This window comes from Eurosta solidaginis, chromosome 2 (assembly GCF_040869045.1).
Source record: "Eurosta solidaginis isolate ZX-2024a chromosome 2, ASM4086904v1, whole genome shotgun sequence".
NCBI lineage: Eukaryota > Metazoa > Arthropoda > Insecta > Diptera > Tephritidae > Eurosta > Eurosta solidaginis.
The window spans coordinates 151,468,599-151,485,546 of record NC_090320.1 but is presented as its reverse complement, the minus strand read 5'-3'; the positions used below and the strand labels follow the sequence as shown (position 1 = coordinate 151,485,546).

The window sequence follows — 16,948 nt, the reverse complement described above, 5'->3', positions numbered from 1 at the left end:
TTGCATCAGATTTGGTCAACAGTTGGTTGTAGTGGCAAGGACCTTCTTGGCTGCAAGAAGAAAATTCCCACTGGCCAGCACAAGACACCGAATACCACACGTCCGTTGAGGAGAAGAGGGCACAAACATATGCCACGACAAGGGTAGATCAAATAGATATTCTCGACCGATTCTCAAATTTACCCAGGGCTTTGAAGGTTCTATCCTATGTTAGGAGATTTTATAAAAGAACTCACCCAAGAACAAAAGCCTCGTTCCAAGAAAAGTCGTGCATAATCTCAGCCAATGAAATTAAGGCAACGATTCAAGCGTTAATCAAAGTAAGTCAAAAACGATCCTACGGTACAGAGTACTTAAAATTTTAAAATAGGGAACCTATCGATCGAAAGAGCGAAATACTGTCACTCAAACCATACATCGGCAAAGATGATATTATTAGAATAGGGTGGCGTCTAGGGGGCAGGCGCAGTCCCAACTTATGGTTAGCCTTCCCTGCGAACGGACTACTTTTACCCGTGCGTTCACCAATACCGGAGTAGACTTTGCGGGGCCTTTCGACATCAAAAGCTACGGCGGCAGGGGATGTCGACTGTCAAAAGGCTACGTATACCTTTTTGTCTGTTTCTCCACTAAGGCCATCCACTTAGAAGCCACTAGTGACCTTCGTACCACATGCTTTCTCGCAATCTTTGCGCGTTTCATCGCGAGAAGAGGATGTCCGAAAAACATCTACTCCGACAATGGTACAAACTTTGTCGGAGCATCAATATCTTTACGATCCAAATTTAAAGCCTTCCTGGCGGAAAGCCGAGACAAAACAGTCTCAAAGTACAGCCATCAAGCATTGAGCTGGCATTTTATGCCCGCCACTGCTCCCAATATGGGCGGCTTGTGGGAGGCGGGATTGAAGAGCTTCAAAAGTCACTTCAAAAAGATCGCGTCTCCCCATAAATACACCATGGAGGAGTTCCAAACCCTTTTGTGTAGGATTGAAGCGTGCCTCAACTCGCGCCCACTCAGTCCAGGGTCGAATGACCCAACGGATCTGGAACCACTAACCCCAAGACATTTCCTAAAGGGCAGCCACCTACTGGCTCCGCCGGAACCAGATGCTAGTGAGAGCACTGCCTCGATGATCAATCGGTGGCAGAAACTCAAAACCCTCCATCATACTTTCTGCAAGCGATGGAAAACCGAATATTTATCCGAACTTCAAAAGCGTGTGAAGTGGAAGCATCCCAAACAAAATATACAAGTGGGAGATCTCGCTGTCCTCAAAGAGGACAACGTATCTCCCAACGAATGGACGCTGGGTAGAGTGGTCGAGGTACACCCCGGCGAAGATAACCGAGTACGTGTAGTTGACCTTCTGACAGAGAAGGGTCAGGTGAAACGACCATTGGTCAAACTGATCCTCCTCCCAACGGAGGAGATGGATTGCGAGAAGGCCAATAGCTCCTCATAACAATCCCTCCGTTCCTCTCCCTCACTCCCTTCCAAAATCCACCTTCCTATCGAGACCAAAAACAAACCCAAATTCACTCGCTTACCCAGAGCGAGGACACCAGAAAATATAACGAGGACACCATACCACTCACTCGTTATCCCATAACGAGGATACCAGAAAAGCCCTAACTCAGATCCGCTATCTGCCACAGAACATAAAGGCCTTCAGCCTATTTTATTTACAATTTTCAAGAAGCAACCCCAATTCACTCGTTATTCCATAACGAGGACAAAAAAGCCTACCGCAGAAGAGCGAACCGATCTGCCACAGAAAACAGTTGCACTCGTTGGCGCGCAACGAGGCCCATCGCAAGCCTAACGCTGATGAGAAAACTCATCTGCCCCAGATATCAACAGTGTTTTATAATTTTAGAAATCCGAACTAAGCCAGTCCGAATATTTAAGAAAAGCACCTGACTATTCCAAACTTCGAATGAAAACCCCCAAAACTTTCAAATTATTTTTAAAATTCTAAGCTTTCAGCTTAATATCGCATTATTTTTGCGTGCAAGGTTTTCCGGAACGCTTCCATGCATACTTAACGGAAAAGAATTTTCCGAAATTTCAGAATAAAAAGGTGAATACTCCCTGTATAGCAGCACCGCACAAAAGCTTGACTTCTGTCAAAGTCAAGGTAGGAATACAAAGTTCTAAGACAATAAGCCATTCTCTTTTGTTTTTGTTTTTGTCAGTTCATTGCGGCTGCTGAGTGGCGTATCACCCCATGCCGGCTGCCTGTTCAAAATCATGCTCTCTCAAGGTATTTGTCAGAAATTTCCCTATTCAGGATTTGTCACCAAACCGCTCTATGTTAGAGTTGGATTCGTCTCGGAATGTTTTTCTTTAACTCCCTCTTATGACAAAATGCATTGAACTTATGCTCATATAGAGAGTTTTGGCAACCACAATTGAGTTGGTGCGTTTTTGAATAAAATTCTAACATACGGCATTCTTCAAACAATTTCTGACAGAATGGCCAAACCCACATGACTTATCAATTCACGACATATTTAGTAGAAAGTGACTTATTTCCCCAAAAACCTTTGGCATTTACAAATTTATTATCACTACTAATATACTATCAAAGATACTTGTCTACTACAATTTCACAGATTGTTAATCGAAGCACAAACCTCTAGTAATTGAATGAAACTCACCCACTCACTGAGACAGGTTGACGCTGTTGCTGCCACACGCTTTAAAACTTTGGTTGCACTTTTCTATAGGAATTTCACGCATACGCGCTTCATGAACTGCGATACGGGCTATCACACGCCATGCATTTGTACACGATAGCGTGAATTGATAATTTCTGAGAAAAAAAAAATTGACATCCTTTTCAGTAATTGAGATATATATGCATATCTTTTAAACAATCATACTTAATCACCTTGATCTTCGCTCACATAGCCACTTTTGGCAATAATTTCAAACGGAAGAGTTGCAGGAATAATTCCACAATATATTTAGCTTACTAGACCTTCAAACAAGTCGGTACAATATAAATCGCAATGGTAATTAAATTACAGTTCCGAAACAAACCCTGGTACCCAAAGCTGAAGTAAATTGTCCAGTGCTAGCTCGCGCATTTCATAAGGCGTTTTTGGGCTATCGCTAGAAATAATCTCAGATATTTTTTGAGATAAGCTTCTAATTGGAATTTCAAGTGACCGCGCAATGATTCGAAGAGCTGTAGATCAGCTGCAAAAATCGTTATGCGTTCGGGGTTGAGTAACGCAAACAAATTCCTGCACAAGTCATCTTTGACAAACTCCAACAGCGTATCGTATTTGCCAATGTTATCTGCACCACCTTAAGGGCAACAGTGAGTAAACTTAAGCCCATATAAATCATGGTATCTCTAATCTGCTTATCTAAGAGATTGCAGAGCAATACAGGGAAACGGAAAAGTTCCGGCATGCATGGCAAACCATAGGGAAGCAATGATGCTGAGCCTTCTGAGTCATCAATCGAATTTTGTTGTGTGAAACGCACACGCACGGAATGTATATGTGCACCGCTACCCCCTTCATTTGTCTGTAATGCGCTCATTTCACTATCACCAACAGGACATAAAGTACCGCCAGCATTAGTGGGCTGTGGATCAGCTTGTGTCCGATTGCCAACAGCGACATGCTCATCACAGTGTTCTACATTTATAATGGGCTCTATACTACTTCAGCATCTGTTATACCACCCTGCAATGTAGTAGTCGGAGTTTGGGTAATTTTGCCTTGCATATCGAGTATATGTATTTCCTGCGGGTGTTGCAGGTGTTGTAGCCAATGGTGCCGATTTACTTGTTGTACTTGTAAGTGTGGAGTTTGTGGATCTATCGACGCACTTGTTGCAGATCATTTACGCTCCACTTATCACAATTCTTTGTTTGCGCTTTCCCGGATGATGCTTGACTAACAATCTTTGGGACGTTCTTTCATTGTTTACTTTTACTTTGATCCATTGTGGTAGCTATCATTTGAAATTTACGTAAAATATTAGCGGCATTTCGATCTTCGGAGAACTATGGTAGACGCATGCATAGCGAACAGACCAACTCCCGTATAAGTGAGTTTTGATTGCCGTGAAAGTGTATTGCGAGTAAAGGTAGCATTTCGCCTAGCGATGCCGATGTATCTGATTTTTTACAAAAAAAAAAAATGTTCTTTCTTTATAATCCATTGCAAGCTACCAACTGATTTGTTTCCGAAAGCGGTTGTAGATGCAGAAGATGGACAAGCAATTAGCATACAAAGTGCCAACGAAACAAACCGAAATCTTGCTTGTGTAGGCTGTGGGTCAGCCCCTTTTGCTACTCTACAGCAATCACTGGTGGTGATTTTCTTGCCGAAAATGTGTCTGCAATAAAAGTACATCCCACCATAAACCTGCAACGAAAAGAAAATAAATTTCATTAATATCGGCGACAATGATCATCGCGAAGGTGTGACCACTAACGGCACGGTCGCCGCCGCAGTGGGAGCACCCCTTTGCGATGCCGGTACATACAAAAAAAAAAAAAACAAGAAAAACCAAAAAAATCTGGCGTCCTGTCCGACGACTACCACCATGCCTATTCTCCACCAGTAAAATAAAATAAAAGTAATTAATAATGAGGAAAAATACAAGGAAATTGATTTATAGCAATAAATAAAAGAAAATATTACAATTTACTTACCATGTTTGCCATTGATCGCCATCATTCTCCAACCACGCGTAAAAATGAAAAGAATGAAGCCCCAGCAAAAATCTAGTGACCAAAGATGGCGACCAACAACAAAATATCCCACATTGTTCCACAATTATTAGTATGGCAGAATGAGATGGCCTAATTGAAATGCCCGATACATATATGCTTGCCTTTTCTTACATGCTATGTACCCTCAAATACGTCACAAAAATTTTATGCGAATCCACCATTTGTTATTTTCAGCTTGAAACGCAACAGCAGAGTAAGAAAAATTTATTTACAAATAATTTAGGATATAATAAAAACTAAATTTAAATTAAGTGTTGTGTGCGCTACGGTATTTGCATTTATATTTTCCACAAAGGAACCAAAATCAAGTGATTTTTAATGGATGTAGGTTATTGCATTTTTGGTAGCATCTACAGTGAATAATTCAATTCGTGCATATAAAAAACGTTTATACATAAATTAATATGAGCTATGGAATTTTCAATGAAACTAGGTGCCGTACTATTGGTGTCCTGTGAAAATTATAGATGTAAATGGTGAAGAAAAAGAATTTCCATTGACAAAAAGTGATTTATCAACATATTTTCCCAATCGCTTAGCGCTGAGTTTTGAAGCAGAAGAGGTACGTCATTGCATTTTAGAGCACAAAACACAAAGTGATTTACTTGATCACAAAGAAAGTTTGGCATTGTAATATATTGAGGATCAAATTCGTAGACAATTGGGCGTTACTTACGCAGAGGATAAAACAAATTTGTGCAAATTGTTCGAATAAGAAATTCACATCGGAATTTTAAAACAATTGTTTTTTTTTTTTAATTAAATTAATATATGTAACATGTAACTAACAAAAATATCTACGAGCTTTTCAATGCTTTTTATACCCGCGTACTAGCTGCATATCCTCATCTTCGTATTCAGCATCCTGTTTTCGTTTCAATTCCCGTGCGTACAAGTCTTTAAATGCTTCAAATTCAGCAAGTGTAACATGGCACACCTTAGTTGCAAATGCATTGTCCGATTTATTGGTTATTTGATATAAAAGTGGATTCTTAGTTGGCTCATCTGGATCTACTTTAAGTGGTCTTGGTTTGAATAGAACCAGTCTTTCAAGAAAGACATGGCGGCAACGTATCTCCTCTAATGGCTTAGATAACGCTTCTGATTTTATTTTTTCAGGTATTTCCGCACGCATTACCTCTTTCAAGTACGTCACCTTTTCTTCGGCACGTCGCTCCGACAGTTCAAGTAAATCCGGACAATTCATTAACAATTTCCAAACATTTTTGCTAGTGCCAGCAAATGATTTCAAATAACCAATATGTTTACGTAAACGCATGTTTTCGTTCACATCTAAAAGTCCTGGATATTTTGTTAGCAGTAAAAACATTAGCTTCTCGGTGAATTGAAAGCTGCGCCAAAATTCCATTGCATCAACTAGACGTTGTGTCGGACGTGCAAACACCTCCGGATTACCGGTTGCAATGCGCAGGAAATTGCTCGTATTGAGACCGTGATTCATGAGTGTTTCATGTGCATTACGCCATTGTGCCGGGACACTCTAGCCAACAAAGGATTCACTCTCACAGCTTCGTCTATGTGCGCTTGATCCAATGGTGTTTCATCATCGAGCACTGTGCTCACCGTACTTGGTGTTGATAGCTGTTGGTCATGTATGAACTAAATTAAAAATATTCATTAACTCATTAATTTTAATCTTACTTGCTGTCTTCTGTGAAGCAACGGCACATATTTATTGGAATTTGTTAAAAATTTCCGCAACATTACGAAAGCTATAGGAACCTCGGTTCAAAACAAATAGAACAGCAGATTGCGGTGATGTGATGCCGTACTGTAAATGGCCTCGTCAAAATGGCTGCGTCACAATCGGCGCTTTCAGGAAACTTGTATTGAGCAACAATGCAAAGAGGATAAATAAAATAAGAGCCACCAGTCTGCTACGAGTGGCGAGTAACTCCCAGAAATCAAAAAATATATGCCGAATTTTTTCAAAGAGGGACATTTTTGAATTGTGTCGCATTTATTCCTACAGTGTAGATACTTTATGCAACTGTGATTTTTGGAAAGAGAATTAATTAGTTAATTAAATACAGGCGGAAAAATAAACGCAAGTACCCCACGAAAATGGTTAGAAGACATTTTATGCACATCTCGCCCAAAAAAACAGCGACTTCCTCTTAGAAAACATTGAGCATACGTCTCTTCATAATTTATCCTCTTTGCTTTGGCTTTTTACGTTTATCGCGTCACTAAAGCTGCAGACATTGGTGCTTTATCGGTAACCTTATAACAGCTGATTCGACCAACCTTATGAGAATCAATGCAATCAATTATTGGTGCCGATAAGGTCGTAAACATATCGTAGCCAACCAATTGGTTTTTGGTTTACCGTCGTAACAATAAACAGCTGATTGCGTTAGGGATACGAATACATCATCGATGTAGCACAACACAGCGCGTCCTTTCACTCCTCCTTAATACAACGAGTACCGTTTTGAATAATGCGGCTACTTCCTTAACCAACGAAGGAACATTCCCTACAACAAACGAAAATATAATGGCGATACTACAAACAATATTACAGAAGCATATCGACCTGGAATTTAGATTGACTAAGATTGAAGAAAAGGTGCATAGTGAAATATTGAACTGTTATTTGTGAAACCCTAGTAATTGTAGCCGCAATACCTTGATTCTCTTTAATTATTATTTATGCTATAATTTCAGCTTCCAGAATTGGCAGAAGTCATGGCTCAACATTGGAAGAAAACGCACAAAATAGTATGCCGTATCAGCGGAGAAATGGAAAATGATACTCACACCGAGCTCTCTATCGTTATGCCACTAACATCGTTGGATTCAGTTTATGACATTGAGAAAAAGTTGGACTCAGATGATTATCAAGAAGCAATGGTATTTTTGAATATTTTTAATTGTATTTCATAACTTAAATTGGTGGTTTTCATTTAGAAATCATATATCTTTATGCTGAAAGATGCATCATCAGACATTATTGGAGTAATGAGAAAACTTTTCTCTGACAACGTTCTTTTCAATTTTAACTGGGACGGAGTACATGGCAAACGATCTTTATCTAAACTGAAACTCGTGAACAGCGTACTTTTTGGTAGTGTAATTTAAATTGTTTTAAAATGTCATTATTTTCATTGTCCATTCCTATTAATTTAGACGTTTTCAAACTGCAAGGCAGGATCGACTTCGAAGACAGCATGAGACGGTGTTTAACGCTGAGCCACAACTGGCATAAACAAAGGCGGTATCTGAGCAATAAATCCAGCTCTGCAACAGCATAAGCCTACATACAACAAACGAACAAGACACACTGAAATAATCTTGATTAAAAACTATATAAGAACCTAATAATTCTAAGTTTTTTCCTACGTTCCTATTCTAAGGTTTTTATGCCTAATTAAAATAATATTCAACAATCGCCCAAAGTTTGCAGAGAATTTTAAAGCAATTTAATTGCAACGAATTTGTCAATAATTTTTAACCAAAAATTTATAAACTAGATGTATAAGAAATAAGTATTTTGAATATACATATTTGTGATGAACTTAACTGAAATAATTCTAAGTTTTTTCCTACGTTACTAATCTAAGCTTTTTATGCTCTAATTAAAATAATATTCAACAATCGCACAAAATTTGCAAAGATCTTTAAAGCAATCTAATTGCAACGAATTTGTCAATAATTTTTAACCAAAATTTATAAAATAGATGTATAACAAAAAATATTTTGAATATAAATGATTGCTGATGAATTTAACTGACAGTACCAATACCATCAACTAAATAGTCCTTATAAATATTGTAATCACATAATTCAAAACAAAAAATTACTATGAGTACCTACGTTTATTATTGCAAAATCACGAAGAAAAAAAATTGCATGAAGTACATTCAATCTAAAATTATTCCACTGAATGCATATATCGCATTTTAAACTAAAAAATGTGAAAACTTAAAAAAAATTCAGATCGGTACTTAAGTGTAAATCGATCCATGAAAGCATCGTGAAATAACTTTTTTTTGGTATTTAACGTTATCGTTTAGCCTGGTTTAGTTACCCATTTTGTTATTTTCGTGGTATAAATCAACATTCAACACAAAGTTACTCTGATTATGAGTTGAAATACTTTAAGGGTTAGGTTGCGATATGTAAAATTACATATTTTTGTACACATTTCTAAAATGTAAAGGAAAAAAATGTATATTTGTGTATTAATTAAATTATTCAAAAGATATTGTTATATTAATGATATAGAGAAGCGCCAACACGAATGCAAGTGGTTTCAAACCACTGGTAGGCAATTCACCACTTTAACTGTCAGAAAAAATTTTAAATTGTTTATTTTATGTAAAAAAAATTTGAAAGTTGCAATTGAAGTTCTGAAAGCTCAGGAATTTCAATTTAAGTTCAAAAAATTACAATTGAAGTTCACAATTTTCAATAGAAGTTCAGTAAATTATAATTGAAGCTCAGGAATTTCAACTGCAGTTCAGCAAATTACAACTGAAGTTCAGAAAATTACAATTTAAGTTCAAATATAATTTTCTGAACTACAAACAGAAATTCTGAACTTCCATTTTAATTTTCTGAACTACAAATAGAAATTTTGAGCTTGAATTTAAATTTTCTGAACTTGAATTGAAATTTTTGAACTTAAATTGTAACTTTCGAACCTCAATTGCAGCTTTCTGAACTAAAATAAAAAAGGTATAGGATTAAAATTGGCGAATTACAAGTCAACTTACTCAAATTGTGAATTGCCTACTCGCGATTTGATGGTTTACTGCAACCAATAGTTTTATTAGTTCTTCTCTTTTGTTTTCTATATCATTAATTAATTTATTTAAGTTTCCCTTAACTTTGTTTGCATACAATCGCATACAATAAAATTTGTATTTATGGGTCACCAACAAGACTGAAAAACTATTCCTTAAGACTTATAGTTAATAATTTACAACTATTATAAATAATGTAATATATTGTAAAAATGTTTAATAAAAGAAATGTTAATAGATTTGAATTAAAGAAATATTTTATTTATATAGCAGTATAATCCAAGTAAAAAACGGTCATAACACTAGTAAAAAGACGGTCATATTAACGTAAAAATACTCGTAAAGTTACAGGTATATAACTCAAAAAATGATTGCCAGAACGTGAATGTAAGAACAGTACAGCACTATAGTTTGTTTACTTTTCGATAACCTAAAACCGTATATGTGTGAGCAGTATGGACAATCACATAAATAGGTACGACGGAATGGACTGGTCACAAATGTTACTGCTGCCCTGTACAAATGCTACTTAGCGATTTACGTGTTCCATCGACACAGCTGTTAGTCATTTTCCTAGTCAATTTACGGGCACATTTTTGCTGGGGCAATCTACCGTTTGCTTCAATTGTGTGGAATTTACGTTATATACATAGGCATGTATCAATGTTCCCGAGTATTTTTTCGTTTTTGCCTTTGCGGTTGCGGCTGGTATGCTTATACCAGTGCGCGGACTTTAAATAATGAAAATGTTGGTAGTGGTAAATTTCTCCAATGTGCCAAAAATACTGCCATAAAACCACCGACATATTATCTTACTTTTAAACTTTATTTTCGTTCAGAATTGTGCACACAAACCGATGAAAGGAGCGCAATCATAAATTTATTTTGCGAATATGCATATAGTATCTATATGTATTATGGTTCTTTTGAAGCAAACTGCTTTTCGATTAATTCTTTTCATTCTTCCTATTATTTATTTCTTGCTTTTCCTTGACGAGGAGTTACAAATGAGATTTCGCAATGAAAATAATTGCAGATATACCAATAAGCTTATTATAACTAAAGAAAACAGCCTTTTGAAAACAAAGAACTCACGATTCCTGTGTTAAAGTTGAGCTTTTGCTCAAACATCACAAAAATATTAGAAACATCGGTTGGTGTGGTCGGTGTTACCTTGGAACGTTATTTAGGTGCGCTCGAAAATCCATATATTTACCTAATGATCGCAGTAGTTGGAAGTAGGTGAAGGTTAAAATGGGTCAAAAAGTTGTTCCACCTACACTTAAAGTGGTAAAGTCCGTGCACTGGCTAGTGCTATGCTTAGACCAACGTATGTACATTGGGCCGGGTCGATTTGTGGGGAGGCAAAAAAATCGCCCATTGCTCTGTGAAAATCATATATATGTACATTAGGGCGGTTCGATTTAAAAATCGCTCATTGCTCTGTGAAAATCGTATTCTAGGGATCAAAATAAGAAAATTTGCCGAAGGAACCATACCTCTAAAACGAATTCTGATGTCCCCCCTTTGGGTCGTAGGGGAAAATTTGAAATGCCTATGTTTTTTCTTTTTGGAGTTTATTTATCTCTTTAGAAATTTATTTAGTCAGAAGATATGTAAATGAAAAAATGAATTTAACTTAGTAATAGAAAAGAAATTAAAAAAAATGATTAGAAATTAACGTTTTTACAACCCCCTTTTAAAACCAAGGTATCACTGTGATACATTTGCATGTCGTAAACATAGTTGTGTGGGTTTTTTATTCAACCGTTTTAAAAAAGGAAGGTATCACTGTGACACAATTGTAGATCGTAAAATTGCTTGTTTTGGTTTTTTAAGCCACCACAAGACACAGCAGGTAGAATTGAAATTGCCCCTACCCAAAAGTTCGACCCAAGAATTCGTTTTAGAGGTAGGGTTCCTTTGGCAAAGTTTCTTATTTTGATCCCTAGAATACGATTTTCACAGAGCAATGAGCAATTTTTAAATCGACCCGCCCTAATGTACATATATATGATTATTTTAAATGCACATTATATTGGTGATGCATAAAAAGGTGCAAACGGGTACCCAAGAACCCGTTTCCGAAATTTCGGTACCGGAGCCAAATACCCTCCGGGAACCGTGCCATTTGATAGACGCCATCAATTAAACAGGACTACAAGCGTACTTGGGGAAAGGTTGAATAAATATTCGAAGGGCAATACAAAAAAAAATTAAAAATAAAAAAAATTTAAAATTATACATTCTACAAATTTTTCTCTTCTTCCAAAACGAAGATTTTTTATTTTTTCTTTATATAGCATAAAATTTTGCTGCCCAAACATTTTTTTTTGCGGCGGAAAAGCCGCAGGAAAGCAGGAAAGTTATTGGTTTTTAGCACCAACAACACAAATAACAACGACGTAAAAACAACCACATAACACACTGTCTTCCCGGTTCAGTACCAAAATGTGAGTACCGAATAATGGATATGCTCTTTTTTCTGCAGCACTAGTATGCCTGACTTGCTAAAACGCTACCGGGTGACACAAAATAAACAAAATAAGGCACTAAAGACCCAGGTACATAACGTGCGGGGAAAGAGGCCATGCACATAATGTGCGCCAAATATGAATATTTTTTTTTTATGCAGCGACAGATGTTTTTCCCCCCACTCACGCGCTAATAAAATTTCCAAATCTCGATAGTCAAATTAGGGCCTACTCGCCACCGAACGCGTGACACGGTCATTATAAGTAAGCGAGTTTCCTTTTGTTTTCTTCCACAATCTCTGCATAGAATGACTCGCTACGCATCGTTGCGCAAAAGAGCCGAACGCCAGGCCTCTCGCTACCCCAAGCCGTGCCCTCTATGTGACCCTCAACATTTAAAAATTGTTCCAGCGACGGCAGGTATCGACGATGTGGCCGACCACACCACACCACATTACATTTATCTATGGAAGATCTTCCACGACAACCAGAGCCCTATAAGAGTTGGGCATAGCAAGTGGAAGAGGAGGAAGAAGAAGAGCGCGAAATGATACGGGCATCCAGAGAGAGTAAGTCCCACCACGCAGGAGAAGAGACGGATGAAGTGCTATCCATTCACGCTTCAGATTCAGCATTTTATCGCGATGCACCGGAAAATCGCCAGGCAGAAGCAATTACACAGCCGCCACGACAGGACATCGGGGGATCGGACCCACGGCCGTTCCAACCCCTGTTAGCCCATGAGAAAAGAAGCCAGAGGGGCGCGGAATCACGGCCTTTCCGCTCCTCAAATAAACGTCAAAATCATCCCATCCACCATGATCGCAGAATGGGTACTCGGCCACGCCAGCTGCACCGCACGACGGACTCCTCCCACAACGACGGCAACCACGAGCGTAGACTGGCCCCACGGCCGCACCAGCTACCTATCCATTCGGCATTTCGTAACGGTATTCCGATAACTAACACTACCTTGGGCCCAACTCTGCGACCGATGGAAAGTCTTGCGCCGACTGCGATCGTGAAAGTGGAAGCCGGGGGGCGATTGCATCTAATTCGAGCGCTTATTGACGCATGTTCCCCCCGCACAACGATCGATCGCAGGCTGCCGCAAGATTTAGCGCTTCCGACCACCCACGCCGCCGGAGAAGTCGGCTGTTTTGTGCGACTGCGCGGGAAACATGGAAACAGCAGGGCGGTGACGACCCATGCGGCATACATCCGCGACTTTCAGCGTGTCAGCCCTTCGCATAGTGTCGACGCCAGCATTGCGAATCCCTACGAACATGCCCGCCAGGCTGATCCACACTTTTATGCGTCCACACCTATCCGCCTTGTTCACGGCGCCGACGTCTATGCCGAGGTGATAACACCGGGAGTTTTGCCTCCATCTTTCGGAGCGCTGCTCGCGCAAAGTACGATCTTCGGGTGGGTACTTTCGGGGACCCACCCTATCTAGTATGCCTTAAGAGTTATTTACTTTTTTTACTTTTTATTTTATTTAAGTTTGTGCACTTAAATAGTACGTTTTATCGAAATAAATGGAGTATTTCTTTAAATAGCAAGAAATATGGACATGTATATCTGTTTACTTCTTTTCTCAATCCCTAGCTTTAGGCAAACATGGCTCAGGCCTCTTACCATGACGGGAAAATTGGCGAATGACCGAGGCATCAGCAACCAAGCTCGCACACTAGGCAAACCATCTTGCGTGCCGCCAGGCTTGGCGGACTGGCCGTCGTTAGGTTAAGTTAGATATAATTAGCTATAAGTTTTTTATTTTCTTTCTCTTCGTCACGGTCGGTGATCCTAGCAGGACTGTGAGGTTGCGTACCGCAAGGGGGCGGCATGTTTAGGCCCAATGCCTAACTTTTACTTGATTGAAGGCGCCCCTCTCTAACGTTTTAATAATACTTCCAGCCACCCACACTCACGGCGCATTTGTGTGCATGCATTCCCATGCATGCGTTTCATACACATGCATGTGTGTGTGTGCAAGTTGTCAGCACCCATGCACGTATATGAGGGGGCGGTGGTGTGTGTGGCTTATCCCCTTCTTAATACCAGAGGACATTTCCACGGCTTAGCGGTTGTCATCAACGGGACAACCAGCCTCTTTTATGATCGACCGCCAAGCAGTTCATATCGCCCATGATCACCATCGTCATTTTGCGACATTAAGGTAACATTATACCCATTGTATATTTTTTGCACTTTGAATTAAATATTCTTTTATAACGAGGAAATCCTCTTTGCTTTCTTTATTTATTTCGAGTGAACCACACCAATCGCGAGATCGACCCGTGTGCGCCAGCCCATTGCCGATTTCCGACGCACACAGGCCGAACACATTGGTACATACATATATTCCGATATGCACTACGACAGTCTACTGTCTCGTAATTTGAGGCCTTTTCTATTTCATTCTAAAAGCTGACTAATTGCTCACCACAAATCTTTGCCTGCACGCAATTCATTCCCACGACTCGTTTACACTTAATTTGCATTTTCCATACTCTTTTCCTTTTTAGCTTAGCTTGCATTTCACAAAACTTACTTTATTTATGCTTAGCTTGCGCTTCCCACCGAACTGAATATACATGTATCTATGCGGAACGCTTAATTATATTTTGTACACCTATTATGTAAGTATGTATTAAGGTAAATATGTAATGTAGGTAGCTCATAAGAATTAAGTAGAATAATTTTGTATAAATACGAATGTAAGTTCCCTAATAAAGACAATAATTGGTTTGACACCAATAAGCAACCAAATTCATTCATTCATATCATAGGGCGATCCTGCCAGCTCGAGTATTATCAGCGGACTGCTGTTTAGAAGTAGACTGCTAAACTCTCGCAAAGGATCCTGCCAAACCTGCTTGATAATAGACAGACTGCTATTTAAGAAGCAGTCTGCTAAACATCTCAAGCAGGAATAGTTTATTCCTGTTAGGATACTCACCACATTTTGTGCCCTAGAGGAGATTCGATGTATCAACCTTGAGCTGGTTCATTCACAACTACTTTAAAGTCCTCCCGAGTCGAATGCACATATCAACTTAAAACACAATGTACGTATTATTTTCGGTGCATCTCTACTTCCTTTTCTAACAATCAACAATCGATCCTTCCATCCAGCTGGACGACCAATACCTTGACTAGCAGCATGACTGGCAGCAACCAATTTGAGTATATTTAAGTATAAAATCAGAACAATTTTGGCAACCTCACGGTTGTTCAACCAGTAGCAGAAATTTTTAATTTCTGCTTAGTAAATTTGTTTTTAAGAGAATTGTTGTTTAGGATAAAGTGTAGATTTAAAAAAAAAGAACTAAGAAATACTAAATAGGAGTTTGTGAAAAAAATTCTCTTGAATTTAGTAAAATATAAGAGTAAATTGGAAGACCCAATAAACATTTTAAAAGAACCCCCATCAATTGGGACGCATATGATGTGCAAGAAACAGAAAATAGGAACTTTGCAAAAGAATTAGAGTGGTTAATTTCTGCTTAGGATAACATTTTTTTTACCCGCTTAGGGCAAGACATAGATTTTTTTTAATAAAGATATTTTTGAGCTATTTCCCCGGTTATGTGTGATATAAGTAAATAGGAAATCGACGAGATATACGAAAAATACGTAATACAAATCCAACAAGAAAAAGAAAATTCTCCAAAAGTTATTGAAGAGGTTCCCCAAACCTCTACAACTTTCAACCAAGGTCCGCTGCCGATAACCATCGAAGAATGTCGGCGCCGGAACAAGCTAAATAAGAAAGAAGAAAATAAAAATTTCTGCCCCGTTAAAAAGAAAGAAACAAAAACAAGGAGGTAAACGATTTCAAAATAGAAAGGAAATAGCTCAAATCTACAAATTATTAAACTTTGAAACTAAAAATGAGAAGAAACTAGAATTAAAAGTAAAAATAAAAATAATTAGACAAATTAAATAAAGATTTGTGGAAACAAATTTTAAATAATAGAACTAAGGCGGATTAAATAAAAATGAAAAAAAGAAGTTTAAAGCCCAAAACGGCATAGAAAAAAAAATAGAATTTATTTTTAAATTCCAATAATTTTGTTAAGTTTATCGAGTATGAAAAATCAATTTTACTTAAAATATTATAATTTAAAAAAAAAAAAATAATGTATAAAAATATTTTCAAGAAAAAAAATTTTTTTTTTTGTAAAATGAAAATCTATATATTAATACGCTAACAAAATTGCCATACAATCAATTGACTGGCTGTTTCGCATACTTAGCATACGTAAAATCATATAAAAGTTATATGAATCGATTCGTATTGATCAGCCGCAGTGCATAGAATTAATTTTTGAACGGCCCATTTTTTGTGGCAAATTTTACTTACACGTAAATACATAAGTCTTTATTTAACAGATTATTTGTTTTTTATTTTAGTTGTTTTCAAGAAAACATGAAATCAGAAATAATGAGTTAACTTTTGTTGAAACTAACTAAATTCATTTATAACAATTAATGGCAAATTATAATTTTATTTAACTAATTATAAATACATATGTAATAGTAAAGCGCCGATTGCATACCTAACAGGTGGTGTGAAATAAGTTAAATTCCTTTAGCACATATCTTCGTTCTTAACTAAAAATTCATGGTTTTTGAATTATGACGCTATTGAAGTAAATGGGCGATATATGTATATGTAGTTTATATTGGTGATATAGGCCTACTGGGGAACCGAGCACACAAAACTAACTTCGGTAGCGCGCCAACGGCGTATCTCCCGGGTGGTGTATAAAAAGCAAATTTTCAATTCAATTTCAAGTAATTTCACCACAATTCTATGTAAAAACTTATAATTACATTTGAAAAGTTTGTAGAAAATTTAAGGAAATACAATCAAAGATTATAACGTCTTAGGTCAAATTCAAAATTTTAATGAGAACTTTAAGTAAGATAGA

At 37.8% G+C, this 16,948-nt stretch overlaps 1 protein-coding gene and 1 pseudogene across 3 annotated transcripts; one reads left to right on the top strand and one right to left on the bottom strand.

The window, feature by feature from the left end:
• The first annotated feature begins 4,779 nt into the window (after window positions 1–4,779).
• Window positions 4,780–9,785, top strand: LOC137240285 (uncharacterized). Of its 3 annotated transcripts, XM_067766332.1 has the most exons (5): window positions 4,780–5,086; window positions 5,196–5,324; window positions 7,451–7,636; window positions 7,694–7,850; window positions 7,913–9,785. In XM_067766332.1, exons 1-5 carry the CDS (start codon window positions 5,081–5,083, stop codon window positions 8,035–8,037), a joined length of 603 nt encoding a protein of 200 aa, XP_067622433.1. In that variant the 5' UTR covers window positions 4,780–5,080; the 3' UTR covers window positions 8,038–9,785. The 3 variants fall into 3 exon arrangements, 2 of the variants coding, with proteins under 2 accessions (XP_067622433.1, XP_067622434.1); XR_010949676.1 differs by lacking the exon at window positions 5,196–5,324 and having other exon boundaries at window positions 4,781–4,955; XM_067766333.1 differs by lacking the exons at window positions 4,780–5,086; window positions 5,196–5,324 and adding an exon at window positions 7,145–7,352.
• Window positions 4,923–6,487, bottom strand: LOC137239883 (transcription termination factor 4, mitochondrial-like; annotated as a pseudogene).
• Window positions 9,786–16,948: the final 7,163 nt, after the last annotated feature.